Raw genomic sequence first — 17,554 nt, forward strand, 5'->3', positions numbered from 1 at the left:
CCAAGATTATCTTCTGTGTCTGTGTCAATTGGTTTCCCTTGTCTTTGTTGAAGAGCGTCTGTGCAGTCCTTCTGCCTAGTCTGCCATCTTTGAAAGGTTATAATCTTGATGCACCCTCTTTCTGATTTTAATCTATGCAGTATCCCCTTGTTCTGTTTGAACAACTGCTTTGAACAGAAGCAGTCTATGTAAAAGTTCCCCACCAGCTCAATTAAGTGTTCTGTAACTCCCATTCTTTGCAAATTTTATCCATAATTTGTTATATGATCCACAAGCTGAACAATTTTGCATAGTCAATAAAATACAGGTAAATATCTTTCTGCTATTTTCAGTTTTCAGCCATGATCCATCTGACATCACTAACCATAGCCCTTGTTCTACGTCCTCTTCTGAATCCACCTTGAATTTCTGGCAGTTCGCTGTCAATGTACTGCTGCAAATGTTTTTGAATTATCTTCAGCAAAAATTTACTTGCATGTTATATTAATGATATAGTTCAATAATTTCAGTGTTCCGTTGCATCACATTTCTTTGGAGTGGATACATGTAAGGGTCTCTTCCAGTTGGTTGGCCAGGTAGCTGTCTTCCAAATTTCTTGGCATAGATGAGTTAGTGCTTCCAGCACTGCGTTAAGTTTGTCAAAATATCTCAGTTGTTATTCCATAAATTTTTGGAGCCTTGTTTTTTGCCAATGCCTTCAGTACAGCTTGACTTCTTCCTTCAGTACTATTAGTTTATGGTGGTTGTACTTCATTGTAAAATATGAAGCATTTTTCTCACATTTAAAATTCTCAGAGAAGTTTGTTGTTAAAATATGTCACAGAACAGTTGAGTAGGAAGTAGTGGGACTGTTTCTGTCTGCTTTCTGTGCTGAATTGCAGAGGCTTTGAGGACAAGGACTACCATTTGCCATGTGGAGCAGTGCTGGCACTTAGCCAAAAAACAAACCCACTGCCATCAAGTTGATTCTGACTCATAGCAATATTATAGGACAGAGGCTCCAAGGCTGTACATTTTTATGGAAGCAGACTGCTTCATCTGTCTCGCACAGAGTGGCTGGTGGGTTCAAACTGCCAAACTTTTGGTTAGCAGCAAAATGCTTTAACCACGGCATCACCAAAGCTCCCTTGGCACTTAGCAGACACTGGTTAATAGAGGGAGAGAGGAAGGGAGGGAGGGCAGAAGGAGTTTCTTAAGTGGTTAAAAAATCCAGTTTCAAAAGAATTCAGTTGAATTCCAAAGATGTCCTAAGTAATGACTGCATCTCTGGAATGAACATACAGTCTCTGTGTGGTCAACATTCACTTGTATATTTATTTCCTAGAGCCTTTGTAAAAATAAAATAAAGAAAGAAAGAAAAGAAAAAACCCAGGCCACTCATCTCCCAGTCAGATCTTATTTCCCCCCCAGTGTGTGCACCCATCGCATGTAAAGGAAACATGGAATTTATTCAACTTTGAATTTTCATCTTGACATAGTAACAGCAAAAGCTGGTTCCTCTGTCAAAGTATTTAAAATACAAATTTTTATTTCTAAAAAAAATGTGTGGGATTGAATAATGGAAATTCTGCTGACCTATCTTGTAAAGTTCTCAGATGCCTGTGCTTGGCTGGCAGAAATAAGTACAAAAAGAGCAAGTGACATATGCCTGCTGCAGTGTAATAAATTACATAATATGGCTTTTCTAGCCATAGTCTTTGTAGACTTCACGGTAGAATTTGCCATGAACTATACTGAGTAGCTCCTGATCATTAAAGTTATCCACCTGGGGTATTTCTGTTGAGAGTGGCATGAAGCAATCTTCTGGGAAGGTCACTCTCTCTCAGGTGTATAGAAATCTGATTTTGGGATTGGTTAATTTGGCCGCTCTGCCAGGCTTAAAAGGAGCCCTCCTAAAGACAGAAGGAATCTCTCACAGCTGGCTGAGAGACGTGAGAGACACCCATTGCTGAGAGACATGAGAGACACGCACTGCTCAGAGACAGACATGAGAGACACGCACTGCTGAGAGAGACACCGAGAGACATGCACTGCTGTGTGAGAGAGAGAGACATGCACTGCTGGGAAAGAGACTGAGAAAGACTATCGACTGAGAGATGGTGGCCTGAGAGAGACTAAGTGTGTCCCTGAACTTGAATTGTAGCCTGTTGCTTCCTTAATAAGCCCCATAATCTGTGAGTTCTGTGTGGCCACTGCAGTGAATTATCAAACCCAGTAGAGAGGTGGTGGGTGCTGTGGGAGGAACGGTTGGTGTCAGGGTTGGTGAAAGGGCTGGAGGGATGCACCATATCTGGCCTTGCAGGAATAGGCCTTGGGCTACTGATAGTGATTCTGTCTTCCTCTTGTGGAGTTAGAAGAGGTCAGAAGATGCAGACCCCTTGCCCCTTTGACACCTACTATTAGGTATGAGTCTTAGTGTACGAATTTTGTAATGCTGTGTAGCAGGTTTCAAATTATGATATATACTTACAAAAGGTAAGGTGGGAGGGGGATAGCCCCAGGTGGCAGGGAGCAGTGGCAGACAGGGCTGGCAGGAACAGGTAGGGGGTAGCCCAGGAAGTGAGTGGAGTGGTTGGAACAGCTAAGGGAGACAAACTTTTCTGTTGGTTCATCATACTGTGGTGGCTTGTGTGTTGCTGTGAGGCTGAAGGCTGAAGTAACATGAAAATCTTATAATTTTAAGTGAAAAAATGCAGGATTCAGAGTTGAATATAGAATATGATTGATTATATAAATAGATATAGATTATATCTCTATCTCCATATCTATCTATCTATCTATCTATCTATCTAAGGAGGCTTTGTGGCACAGTGGTTAAGTACTTGGCTGCTAACCAAAAAGTCAGCAATTCGAACCTAGCCTCTCTGCGGGAGAAAGATGTGGCACTCTGCTTCTGTAAACAGCCTTGGAAACCCTATTGGGCAGTTCTCCTGTGTCCTATAATATGGTCTCTATGAGTTTAAATCAACTTGGCAATAATGGTTTTATATGTGTGTGTGTGTGTGTGTGTATGTAAAAAACCAGAAACAACCAACACAAATGTTAATAAACATAGTATTTAAATAGGTGTAAAGGATTAGATGATCTGTTTTTTTCTTTTGATTTTACAAATTTTCTTCACTGAGTACTTTTAATGATGTAAAACTAATCTGAAAATTCCCAAATTATGTCATATTATTTTAGTAAACAATGACTGATAGAAATCTAAATTGTAATCAGTGTTAGAACTAATACCATCAGCACATTTGCCATTCACAACAATAATAAGACATACTGATCTAAGAATCTATTCCTTCCACTTATTATTAACCCATAAAACAGGGCTTCTTATTCTTTGTATTTTCACGGTTCCTCAAATATAGCAATATTGGCAAAATGGGGTGAGCCTATACCTTAAAAACATCCAACATCTCACTTTCCTTTTCCTTATCACAATTTGCTCCATTTATTCCTTAAGCCTCTGTGGCACAGAGGCCTGCAACTGTGATCTGGACTTACCGTGACCCTTTAACATGTTTATGGATAAAGTCCGCATGGAAACGTGGCACCAGAGGGTCCTTCTCCCCATGTATGATTAAAGTAGGACACTGAATGAGGGGCAGTAAGTGTCGACAGATATTACCTGAAAAATAGCACAACGAGTTTGCTTTAATGTAGCCATTCAATATGATAAAAAGAAGAAGGAATAGAGCTTGGGTACATCCTTGCCTCTCTGGATCCCCATGTTCAGGTCTGTAAAATCAGTCATCTGGATTAGATGGTGCCTAATATTCCTTCTGGGAGTTCCCAGGTGGCACAAATGTTTAATGTGCTCAGTTGCTTGCTAAAAGGTTGGAGGTTTGAGTCCATCCAGAGGCATTTCAGAAAAAAGACCTGGTGATGTGATTAAAACCAGTATTAGTGAATGTTCACGCTGTGTCAGGAACAAGTTAAACAATTTAATAATTGCTAAACATTTAACAGGTAAGGCAGGCTGGGGACAGCCCCCAGGCAGTAGGGAACAGTGGCAGACAGGGCTGGTGGCTGGAAAAGGTAAGGTGGGAGGGGGATAGCCCCAGGTGGCGGGGAGCAGTGGCAGACAGGGCTGGCAGGAACAGGTAGGGGGTAGCCCAGGAAGTGAGTGGAGTGGTTGGAACAGCTAAGGGAGACAAACTTTTCTGTTGGTTCATCATACTGTGGTGGCTTGTGTGTTGCTGTGAGGCTGAAGGCTGTGCCAGCAGGGATGCCCATGGTAGACCAGTTTCAGTGGAGCTTCCAGACTGAGAAAAACTCAGAAGAAGGAAGAGGCCATCCACTTCTCAAAGAACTGGCCAGTGAAAACCTTATGAATAGTGGTGAAACACTGTCTGATATATTACTGGACAACTTTATGAATAAACCTGAAACATTGTCCGATACAGTGTCAGAAGATGAGCCTCTCAGTTTGGAAGGCACTCAGAATATGACTGGGAAGCAGCTGCTTCATCAGAGTAGAGCCTACCTTAATGATGTAGATAGAATAAAGCTACTGGGACCTCCATTTGCTGATGTGGCTGGCACATCTCAAGATTAGAAGAAATAGCTGCAAACATCCATTGATAATCCGAACCTGGAATGTATGAAGTATGAATCTAGGAAAATTGGAAGTTGTCCAAAATGAAATGGAATGCATAAAGATTGATTTTCTAGGCATTAGTGAGTGAAATGGACTGGTTTTGGCCATTCTGAATCAGACAACCATATGATCTACTATGCTGGAAATGACAAATTGAAGATGAATGGTGTGGCATTCATCATCACAAAGAATGTTTCAAGATCTATCCTGAAGTACTACCCTGTCAGTGATAAGATAAAATCCATATGCCTTCAAGGAAAGCCAGTTAATGTTACTATTATTCAAATTTACGTACCAACCATCAAAGCCCAAAATGAGGAAACTGAAGATTTTTACCAGCTTCTGCATTTGACCAAAACATGCATTCAGGAAATTCTGAAACTGCATTCTGAAATTGACCAAACATGCAGTCAAGATGTGCTGATTATCACTGGTGACTGGAATGCAAAAGTTGGAAACAAAGAAGAATCACCAGTAGTTGGAAAATTTGGCCTTGGAGACAGAAATAATGCTGGAGATCATATGATAGAATTTTGCAAGACCAATGACTTAATTCGTTACAAATACCTTTTTTCCAACAACACAAATGGTGGCTGTACATGTGGACTTCGCCAAACAGAGTGCACAGCAATCACACTGACTACATCTGTGGCATGAGGCAATGGAGAGGCTCAGTATCTTCAGCCAAAGCAAGGCCAGGAGCTGATTGTGGAAGAGATCATCAACTGCTCATTTGCAAGTTGAAGTTGAAGTTGAAGTTGAAGACAATTAAAACAAGTCCATGAGAGCCAAAATATGACCTTGATTATTGTTGTTGTTGTTATGTTCCGTCAAGTCGGCCCCGACTCATAGCGACCCCTCCTTGGGTTTCCAAGGCAGTATCATAAGTAGGACCTTGATTATATCCCTCCTGAATTTAGAGACCATTTAAAGAACAGATTTGATGCACTGAACACCAATGACCAAAAACCAGAAGAATTGTGGGATGACATCAAGAACATCATCCATGAGGAAAGCAAAAGGTCATTAAAAAGACAGGAAAGGAAGAAAAGACCAAAATGGATGTCAGAATAGACTTTGAAACTTGCCTTTGAACGGAGAGTTGTTGTTGTTATTTGCCATCGAGTCGGGCCCGACTCATAGCGACCCCTCCTTGGGTTTCCGAGGCAGTATCACTACGGAAGTAGGATTGCCCAACCTTCCTTCCGAGGAGTGGCTGGTGGGTTTGAACCGCCAGCCTTCTGGTTAGCAGTCAAGTGCCTTAGGCACTATGCTACCAGAGCTCCTTGAATGGAGAGTAGCTAAAGCAAATGGAAGAAATGACAAGATAACAGAGCTGAACAGAAGATTTCAAAGAGCAGCTCGAGCAGACAAAACCAATTACTATAATGAAATGTGCAAAGATGTGGAGTGTGAAAACCAAAAGGGAAGAACATGCTTGGCATTTCTCAAGCTGAAAGAACTGAAGAAGAAATTTAAGCCTTGAATTGCAATATCAAAAGATTCCATGGCGAATATATTGAATGATGCAGGAAACATCAAAAGAAGATGGAAGGAATACACAGAGTCATTGTACCAAAAAAAAATTGGTTGCTGTTCATCCATTTCAGGAGGTGGCATATGACCAAGAATCAATGGTATTGAAGGAAGAAGTCGAAGCTGCACTGAGGGAAAACTGGCAAAAAACAAGGCTCCAGGAATTGACAGGGTAGCCACTGAGATGTTTCAACAAATGGATGCCGCATTAGAGGCACTCACTTGGCTATGCCAAGAGATCTGGAAAACAACTATCTGGCTAACTGATTGGAAAAGATCCATATTTGTACCCATTCCAAAGAAAGGGGATCCCACAGAATGTGGAAATTATCAAACAACATCATTAATATCACACACAAGTAAAATCTTACTGAAGATAATTCAAAAACAGTTATGGCATATATTGACAGAGAACTTCCAGAAATGCAAGCTGGATTCAGAAGAGGACGTGGAATGAGGGATATCACTGCTGATGTCAGATGGATCTTGACTCAAAGCAAAGAATATCAGGAAGATTTTTACTTATGTTTTATTGACTATGCAAAGGCATTCAACTGTGTGGATCACAACAAATTATGGATAACATTGAGAAGAATGGGAATTCCAGAACACTTAATTGTGCTCATGAGGAACTTGTACATAGACCAGGAGGCTGTCATTCAAACAGAACAAGGGGACACTGCATGGTTTAAAATCAAGAAGGGAATGCGTTAAGGTTGTATCCTTTCACCATACTTATTCAAATTGTACACTGAACAAATAATCCAAGAAGCTGGACTATATAAAGAAGAACGTGGCCTCAGGATTGGAGGAAGACTCATTAACAACCTGCATTATGCAGATGACACAATTTTGCTTGCTGAAAGTGAAGATGACTTGAAGCACTTACTGATGAAGATTAAAGACTACAATCTGCAGTATGGATTACACCTCAATATAAAAAAAACAAAAATCCTCACAACAGGACCAATAAGCAGCATCATGATAAATGGAGAAAATATTGAAGTTGTCAAAGACTTCATATTACTTGGTTTTACAATCATCACCAATGGTAGTAGCAGTCAAGATATCAGATGTTGTACAGCATTGAGCAAATCTGCTGCAAAGGACCTCTTTCAAGTGCTGAGGAGCAAGGATGTTTCCTTGAAGACTAAGATGTGCTTGACACAAGCCATGGTATTTGCAATCACCTCATATGCATGTGAGAGCTGGACAATGAAAAAGGAAGACTGCTGCTGGAATGCTCCTTGGAGTTGAGAATTGCCAGACTTCATCTCACCTACTTTGGTCATGTTGTAAGAAGGGATCATTCCCTGGAGAAGGATATCATGCTTGGCAAAGTGGAAGGACAACAAAAAAGGGGAAGGCCCTCAACAAGATGGATTGAAACAGTGGCTGAAACAATAGGCTCAGATATAGCAAAGATCGTGGGGCTAGCACAGGACCGGGCAGTGTTGTGTTCTGCTGTTCATGAGGTCACTATGAGTCAGAGATGACTTGATGGCACCTAACAACAGCAAATATTTATAGTGATTACATGTTCTAACTAATTTTAGTATATATGGTTATTTGTAAATTAAGTACTTTCATAATAATAGTAATAATTATAATCTTTTATTAAGCACTTACCTTGTACTTGGTACTGTGCCAAAGCTTAACATATATTATCTCATTTAATTCTCACAACAACTTTATGAGATAGGTATTTTTATCTTCAGTTTATAGATATGGAAACTGAGCCTTTGCGAAGCTAAATAATCTGCCCAAATCTATTCTAACAATAAGCAAGTGATCAAGCCAGAGTTCAAACCCAGGTTTGTTCAACTCCAAAGCTGTGCAATCAATCACTATGCTATAATGATCATCCATGAACTTGAGGACACACTGATGAGAACAATGGCTCCTGTTACATTAACTAGTACAAAAGAGAGTTCAGTAATTTACTAGCTGCTCCACAGGAGAAAGATGAGGCAGTCTGCTTCTGGAAAGATTGTTGTTGTTGTTGTTGTTGTTATATGCCGTAAGAGTTGGCCCTGACTCATAGCGACCCCTCCTTGGGTTTCCGAGGCAGTATCACTATGGAAGTAGGATTGCCCAACCTTCTTTCTGAGGAGTGGCTGGTGGGTTTGAACCGCCAGCCTTCTGGAAAGATTACAACCTTGGAAACCCTTTTGGGCAGTTCTACTCTGTCCTATAGGGTCTCTATGAGTGAAATTGACTTGAAGACAATGGGGGTAGTTTTAGATCCTCAATATCATGACTTACTTTTGAACTGCTCTGCTCTACCTTTGAGTCTTCCTGTGTTTTTACAGCTCTTTTCAATAAACCATCAAAGTTTACAGTTAACAAATTTGTCTTCTTTAATGGAGTACTGTCTTAGACATAAGCAGCCCTGGTGGAACAGTGGTTAAGTGTTCAGTTGCTAACCCAAAGGCAGTTCGAATCCACCAGCCACTCCACAGGAGAAAGATGTGGCAGTCTGCTTCCATAAAGATTTACAGCCTTGAAAACCCTATGGGGCAGTTCTACTCTGACCTATAGGGTTGCTACGAGTAGGAATTGACTTGACAGCAGTGGATGCTCTTCAACATTGTCTTATGGAACTTTTAGTTTAAGAGCTGAGGGAAACACATTTCAAGAATCTGTTTCTATGGGTTGAAACTCTATTTAACAGGATCATTACAAAGCACATATTTGCTATTCTGAAAACAAAAATGAATAACATATACAAATGTCCTTTGTGTTATCAAAGTTTTGACAAATGACTCATTCTGAAAATCATTACCTAATAGATTAAACTGGTCCTTCAACTACAGCCATTTTAAAACTGAATATCCTCCAACATTAGATTTTAGCTTTTCTATCCTTTCAGCAATTAAATACAAGAAAAATGAAAGATTACAAATGTAAATAAAACCACCAAACCAAACCCATTGCCACTGAGTCAATTCCAACTCAGTGACCCCCATTGGGCTTCTAAGGCTGTAAATCTTTACAGAAGTAGACTGCATCATCTTCCTCCAATGGAGCAGCTGGTGGGTTTGCACCACCAACCTTCTAGTCAGCAGCCAAATATCTTACCCACTACACCATAATTGTTGTTGTTATGTGCTGTCGAGTCAGACCTGACTCATACCGACCCCTTCTTGGGTTTCCAAGGCGGTATCACTATATAAGTAGATTGCCCAACCTTCCTTCCAAGGAGTGGCTGGTGGGTTTGAACTACCGGCCTTCTGGTTAGCAGTCAAGTGCCTTAGGCACTACACTACCAGAGCTCCGTAATAACAGTGTTACATAAAAATAAACTTTAATTCAGAATTTGTCTTAGAAATTTCAATTCTTATTGTAATTGAAATTGAATTTCAATTATTACTTGTTAATTTTTCAAATTAAAAAAAAAACACCTCTTTTTTTTAACCATCTGCTTATGGTTAAGTTCCTATAACTTAGTCTGAAGATGGGAAAAGAACAGAGTACTCTCATCCTCATACTAAAGATCATGAGGGGCTAAAGATTATGACCAAAAGTTCCTCCTTTTTGTCCTAGTAACAGAGATAGTAGTGCAACAAGGAGAAAACATGGTATATAAGGAGGCTTGTTTGTTTCCTAATTACCCATTCCAAAATTAGAAAATATCTGAGACTTCTGGAAATTAGTTTGTCACCATATACACACACAAAGAATTGGAAGAAAAAGACAACAATCTGCTATTAAAGAGAAAACTGTATGAACCTTTATATATACAGCTCTGTCTCTAGTTTAAGGCACATTTCTTATACAATAATGTACTGTGTACAATACTAGTATTCTGTTTTCACACATCAGTGTGTAAAGATAATCAGTGAATTCATCATCACTGAGGATTCTGGAATTATCAGGATAGAAATTCAGGTGTCTTTTTTTCACATTTTCTAATAAGCCAAGAAACAGTTCATGCAACCTACCGTCAGGCAGATATTTGAATTGAAGAATGCCATCCACCCACTTTTCACAAGTTTGAGCAAAGTAGTCGTACCCATATAGGACTTCTAGAGGCTTTCTTGTTCTTTCATTCCATTTAGAAACATCTCGAATCCCTGGAGAACAAAAGTGTAGACAATGGTAAGTGTCTCATATTAAGGTACTATTTTCATACATTCCACTTTGTCCCTCACAGAGCCTTGATATTTTCTCTCTGCTGGAATGCTCCCCTGATGCCCATATGGCTTATTTCTTACTACATCCAGATTTCTGCTCAAATACCACAGAGGTCTTCCATGCCCACCATCCCTACAAGAGCATCCCTAAATTACACCACCCTCCACCCACCTACTCTGCTTTACACTTAGCATGCCCTCATTGTGTTCCCAGTACCTGGGGCACATTCTGCCACCCCCACATCATAAGCTCCATAAGCTCCATAAGCTCCATAAAGCTCTGCTTTGTCCACCCCCAGGGCCTAGACCAATAGCTGGCATAAAATAGGCCCCAAGTAAATACATAGCAGGTGAATGATGTGATGTTCACTGAATGCTTTCTGCTAAAGGTATAAAATAAAACATTCCCCCGACTAGGTTCTCCTGAGTAAGAGTGACAATATTTATAAGAATATTTTTTTCCCTGCATTGGTTTATGTGTGTTGAGAAAAGCACCTAATATTACTAACTTCAAACTATATTGCAGATGATTCACTATTAGGATAAATAACAATAACTAAAAACTATCTTTTTTTTTAATTTATTTTGTTGTTGAGACTACACATAACAAAACATACACCAATTCAACTGTTTCTACATGTACAATTCATTGCCATTGATTATATTCTTCGAGCCATGCAACCATTCCCACCCTCCTTTTCTGAGTTGTTCCTCCCTCATTAACATAAACTCACTGCCCCCTAAGGTTCCTATCCTTTCAATTGCTGTTGTTACTTTGATTCCATATAGATAGTTTTTAAAAGAGAATATTGCTCAGGGCAGACAGTATTATTATTATTATTATTATTATTTGCTAGTTTAGCAAAATTACTGTTTGGTTTTAAGAAAACTTTGGGAGATATTTTTGGTTTAAGGTTTAAAAACTATCTCAGGGCAATCAATAGTTTTAGGGATCCATCCAACCCCATGGCTCCAGAAGGTCTGAAGTTCATGAGAACTTGAAATTCTGTATTACTCCCCTTTTGATCAAGATTCTTCTACAGTATCTTTGATCAAAAGGTCCAGTAATGATATCAGGGCACCATTCTGTTCTTCTGGTCTCACACCAAAGGAAGCAATTGCTTATGGAGGCAATTACCCACACGTTCTATATCCTCTACCCATTCTCGACTCTTCTTCTTCCTCTGTTGGTCCACGTGATTAGAGACCAATTGTTGTGCCTTGGATGGCTGCCTGCAAGCTTTTAAGACCCCAAACCCTACCCAAAAAAACTAGGAGGTAGAACAGAAGCACTAAACATGTTATTAGGCCAATTAAGTGGGATGTCCCATTAAACCATGACCTGAAACCAAGGAACTAAATCCTGTGAGGTAAAAATCACCTTTAAAGTAAGTGAATTTCCTAGCCCAATCTTTCCCTTATTTCTGTAAACACACTGTGATAACTTAAAGTTTAAACGAAATTAATTTTAATTTGCTGGGTGGCACAGATGTTTTTCTCTCAGCTCCTAACCGAAAGCATTGGCAGTTTGAATCCTCCCAGCAGCACCACAGAAGAAAGGCCTAGATAGCTCCTTCCACAAAGATTATAGCCAAAAACACCCTATGCAACAGTTCTACTCTGTAGCATATGGGGTTACCATGAGTTGGAACTGATTTGACAGCAACAAGTTTGGTTTGGTTGGTTATTCTTGGTTCTGTACTGGGCTTATGGGTGTCATAATCTATACATGTTTCATATATCAATTATTATACAGTATAATACATACATATGCCAAACCAAACCAAACTCACTTCCCTCAAGTCAGCCCTGACTCATAGCAACCCCTCCTTGGCTTTCCGAGGTGGTACTGCTACGGAAGTAGATTGCCCAATCGTTATTATTAAATTAATTAATTAAAAAACTTGATTAGGGAAAAAGTCCCCTGTGATGTGAAGACCAAGACATTTTAAGAACCAAGTTGGCAAATGTTCAGCATGAAGATATTTTCCTTGCTAACGTGTGAAGTCCTCTTCTGGGAACAGTAAGAAACCCCTAAAATAAACTCAGTAAAAGCAGGCATTTGGAGCCATCTATGGGAATGTAAAAGGAGCTCTGTTGGCGTAATGCCTAAGGCATTTGATTGATAATCAAATCAGAAGGAAGATGGGGCAATTTACTTCTGTAAAGATTTACCACCTCAGAAACCCAATGGGGGTTGCTGTGCGTCAGAAATTGAGTCAATGGCAGTGAGATGAGAATGCAAAATCTTAGGCAAGGCTCTAGATTTATAGGAACAGGGACAGAGAAGTCCAGCTATGGCTGAGGTAAGCCAGATGTTCACATTGTGGTTAAGAACACAGGCTTGGCATATCTGTATGTTCTTTAAGAATGACCAGGTATATAGTAGAGCTGACAAAGGACAAGATTGTGGTGACTTCTTAGCCACAGCCAGCTACCCAGAGGGAGTGAGTAGTCAGACCTATGGGCTTGGGACCATGGTCGCAGAGGACATCAAGCACAATTGGCATAACATGCTACACAAAAACATTGTTCTATATGCTACTTTGGTGAGTAGTGCCTGGGATCTTAAAAGCTTGCAAGCAGCCATTTGGTGCAATGATGGGTCTCTCCTCATCCACAGCAAACAAAAATGAAGAAAACCAAAGACGTATGGAAACAATTAGTCCATGGGACAGATAGACCATGTGATCCTCAGCCTATATGACCATGAGACCAGAAGAACTAGATGGTGCCTAGCTACCACTGTCAACTACCCAGAGGGGGACTGGTGGAAGAGATCCTGGATAGAGTGGGAGAACAATGTGCAACAAAACCCAAAATCATAAAAAAAAAGACCAGCTTTGCTGGTCTGATAGAACCTGGTGAGACTCCCGAGACTATGGCTCCTGGCTACCCTTCAGGTCTGGAATTGAACTCACTCCTGTGGCTTCCAGCCAAATAACAGGCATATGGGCTGAACATTTACATCTGGTAGATACAGTACTTGGAGCAATCAATCATGGGAGAATAGAAGGGCAGTGTTTGCACAGGGAGACAGCTCGGGGAGGGGTGGGAGTGCATGGGAGGGAAAGACACAGGGAAGAGGTAACTATGGGGAGGAAGTGGGAAGAGAGCTGTTATATTGTGGGAAATTGCAGTCAATGTCATGAGACAAAATGTATATGAACTGCTGTATGGAAAATGAATTTGCTCTGTAAACTATCACCCAAATCACAATAAATATTTTTTTTAAAAAAAGAACACAGACTTGGAATTCAGACTGCCTGGGTTTAAGCCCAGCTCCTGTTCTTATTACTGGCTCTGTGACACTGAACAAGTTACTTAAACTTTCTGTGCTGGTTTTTTCATCTGAAAATGAAATTATAATCATATTCTAGGGTTAAGAATAAATAAGTAGTTAATGCATGAAATGTGCTAACAACCCTGTGTGGCATATAACAAGCACTCAAAAATATTACATATATTTACTTCTATTGCTGTATTTCAAGAGGAAGCCATTTTACCCTAAAACATAATTCCTACTAAAGAATAAGTAACAATTATGTTAAAAGTTAAATTCCCTAAATAACCATTTGAATCAAATTGCTAATCCTGTAAAAACAACAAAGGTGTATCTCAAGAGAAACTTTTGAGCATACAATTTGTGTTAATCACTGGAATCTAGTGGAGAAAACTCATTCACTCATCATTAATTAATGAGCTAATCAAGTAAACATGACCTGAGCCTGTTGTGTTACTCTGAGCAGATACAAACTTGAATGAGACATGGTCTCTGCCCTCAAGGCCCTCTCAGCACAAAGTAGAATGGCTTACTCTGCCCAAGACAGATGCTCTTCCTTTGAACTAGGTAAGAAAATGAAGAGGAGGAGGAGGAAAGATTAGGACTGGTAACACTGATAGTTAAGGTTATGTGTCAACTTGGCTGAGCCAGGTTTTGAGTGGCTGGGCAGCTGGATGTAGTTACTTTCCATGAGAAGATTGGTAATCAACTCCATGGTGGAATGTACTGGAGCACCTAAGTAGCTGCCTTAGGGATATTGTCTGCTTCTAGTGCATAAGGAGAAGTTTTGAGAAAGGTCTCAGCAGCTTTTTGGCACTCTTGGACCCTATAAGTAGCTGAGCCTTCATTTAGCAGCCTGCCATGTTTCTTGCTGATCTTGACTGTCTCTGGCCTTGAACTAGTGGCCTGCCAAGTTGTTTGGTAGTATTGGGGCTGTGCCATTTATTTGTTGACTTTGGGCTTGTCAGCCTTAACAGCCAGCAACTGCCTGAGTGAAGAGACACCTCTAGCTCCAGTGGGCCAGGAGCAAGAGGCAGAGCTAAAGGTTGAAGGGCCTTGATCAAGCCTCTAAAGCTTGGCACTTTGAACTTGGACTTCTACCCTCCAAAACTGTAAAAGAATAACTCCTGTTTTTTCAAGCCACCCATCTATGGTATTTTCTGTTAGAGCAGCACTAGAGAACCAAAACACTAACTCAGATTCATCATATAATAGACTCATAGTTCTTGGCCAAACAGAAAGACTGGTAAAGAGCTAAAAACATTACCATTCAGTAGCTTATTTAAGTCATGTGAAATACACAGTTGAAAAAGACTAGACTTGTGATATTCTAGCGCAGGAGTCCCCAAGCTTTTTCTATAAAGTGTGAGATAGAAAATACTTTAAGCTTTGTAGGGCAAGAGGCAAAATACAGTGAGGGACACTCCTACCCTGCCTAGCCCTAATTCTCTAGGGTGGACTGTCTGAGACTGCTGTCCCCTAGAAATATACTCAGGACAAAAAGCCACTAGCATTAAAAGGAAGGGACCTAGTGTGATGGGGCAGGTTAGGAGTATGTGGTCACCACCATCAGTTTCGCTCTCTACCCCAGTGACACTCAGTTCCTGGTGCACCTAAATATCTCTTCCCAGATAGCCTGAATATTTCATTTGAGCAGCTGGCTGGAGGTGAAGTGACTCAATGGGTTGCCAGCCCCAAGACAAATTCTATGACTAGGTGGCAGTGGCCAATAGATTCCAATGTGCAAGTGGCCACCAGTGCAGGCCCTGGGCACAGCCACCCAGCAAGGCACAGCCACCCACAAGGAATTAGCACTGGGAGTGGAGGGGAAAACGGGGGCAAAGAGGGCACCCTGGCTTGGTCTCAGGGGTTGACAGCGCTAGTCCATTAGATCGATACCCAGACCTTATAAAAACAGGTGGCGGGCTGGATTTGGCATGTAGGCTATAGTTTGCTGACTCTTCTCCTACTGTCTTTAAAAGCTTCAAAGATAAGCTTAAAGGACAAATTTAAGAAAGTGCAAGAACAGAAATTCTTTGAATCAAAATGTAAGGTTTCATGTTGGAATACCATATTCTCATTTACAATGTCACATTACAATAAATGATGTTATTAACAACAACTCCCATCAGCTGCCTCTTCCTTCAAGTTCACTATCAGTAGAAATGTAAATACTGATTTTACTTAGCTTTTTCCTGAGTCATAAAAGTTTCACTTCTAGAAATAGAATGCTTTAAAGCACAGACAGGTTAAACTGCATTACTTTTCCAAGAATCCATCATTCTTCTCCCAGTAGAGCTGAGAACTAAAAGCAAAAGAGATGTGACCTGTCATATCTTAATTAGGAGATGTGAAGGGAGAGAAAAGGGAAGGATTCTGGTTGTTGGACCATGTCCAGTTAGGACCTACCAAGGTAACTCATTTCATCCTCATTGGTGACATAGGCATTGGCCCCCCAGATCACCATCTTGTTGATGTAAGATGGATATTTTGCAGCAGCAATGAGCGCTGTTATCCCACCATCGCTCCATCCCAGCAGAGAGATCTTCGGAAACTTCAGTGTCTGTGACAAACACAACAATGTACACAAAGGAAAATCCTAGAGTCTGACATTTGATGACATAATCACAATTAGTTTTGGTGTAAAGATGTGTCATAAAACCCTGAATATATAGTATTATATTATTTTGGACTATGAAAGAACTACATCTTCTGATTGAACAATAAAATCTCCAGGAATTAGAAATAATGGTAAGCAGGTATACTTGGATAAGACTAACACAATGTGTACATGTATGTACATATTTGTGCAAAAATTTGAGAACAATCTAGCAGGATGAAAACACATTATTATGTAGATTAAAGAGGGGGATTTGAGATTTTCTGGAGGAAAGAAAATAACTACATCTGGTGACGCCACTCATCACAACTGTAAGAAGCACTGGCTAGAGATAGGCTGGAAGAAAATGGCCTCACAAGGGGGTCATGTTAGTCCTCAGGTGAATCAACCAGGGTCTGGAAAATATAGGTGGCAGGGAAAATAAACAAGGACGAAATCTGAGAGATGCTGCCTAAAAGTAAAATCAGAATGAATGTGAAAATTAACAGTAAAGAATTAAGAAATATTCGTCCAAGATATTTGCTGATGAAGAGTATAGATTGGCATAACTACTGTGAATAATAATTTGGCATTATCTTATAAAAACATTTGCATCTCCTAAACCTAGCAAAGGAGCTCTGGTAGCCTAAGACACTTGACTGCTAACCAGAAAGCTGGCGGTTCAAACCCATCAGCCACTCCTCGGAAGGAAGGTTGGGCAATCTACTTCTGTAGTGATGCTGCCTCGGCAACACAAGGAGGGGTCACTATGAGTCAGGGTCGACTCGATGGCATATAACAACAAACAACAACAACAAAATCTAGCAAGTTGTCTCTTAAATCACATGTATACCAGGAGATATATCCAGGATGTCCACAACAGCATTGTTTATAATAGCAAACAAATGGAAACAGCTAAAACATCTATGGACAAGAATGTTCACTGTGCTGCTGTTAATAAACACAACACAACAAAACGAACAAAAAACACTTTAAAACAAAGTTAATTTTTACCCTTAGGAATAGGTGAATATGAAATAAGACACTGTAGTACATCCATGCAATGGAACACTCCAAAAACCAAATCAAACTCATTGCCACTGGGTTCCAAAGCTGTAAATCTTTACTGAAGCAGACTGCCTCATCTTTCTTCCACAGAGCAGCTGGTGGGTTCAAACCACCAACTGTTTGGTTAGCAGCCAAATGCCTTATTCACTATACCACCAGAGCTCCTTAATGGAACACTAGGCACCCATTATGAGACTGATGTAAATCTACATTTATTTACCTGGAAGTATCTTCCTGAAAGACTGTTCAATGAAAATGTTGTTGTTGTTAAGTGCCGTCGAGTCGTTTCCGACTCATAGCGACCCCATGCACAGCAGAACGAAACACTGCCCGATCCT

The 17,554-nt window shown here is 40.3% G+C and overlaps 1 protein-coding gene across 1 annotated transcript in view; it reads right to left on the reverse strand.

Moving 5' to 3' along the window:
- Positions 1-17,554, reverse strand: part of BPHL (biphenyl hydrolase like) — a 61,791-nt gene that overhangs the window by 21,018 nt on the left and 23,219 nt on the right. The window contains exons 4-6 of the mRNA XM_007935387.1: positions 15,959-16,112; positions 10,075-10,206; positions 3,499-3,622 (exon numbers count right to left, since the gene is read on the reverse strand). Coding sequence (XP_007933578.1) covers positions 3,499-3,622; positions 10,075-10,206; positions 15,959-16,112 — 410 coding nt within the window. The remainder of the gene's footprint in view (positions 1-3,498; positions 3,623-10,074; positions 10,207-15,958; positions 16,113-17,554) is intronic.

The sequence above is a fragment of the Orycteropus afer genome, unplaced genomic scaffold (genome assembly GCF_000298275.1).
Source record: "Orycteropus afer afer isolate SDZICR_OR568_19922 unplaced genomic scaffold, OryAfe1.0 scaffold00027, whole genome shotgun sequence".
Lineage (NCBI taxonomy): Eukaryota > Metazoa > Chordata > Mammalia > Tubulidentata > Orycteropodidae > Orycteropus > Orycteropus afer.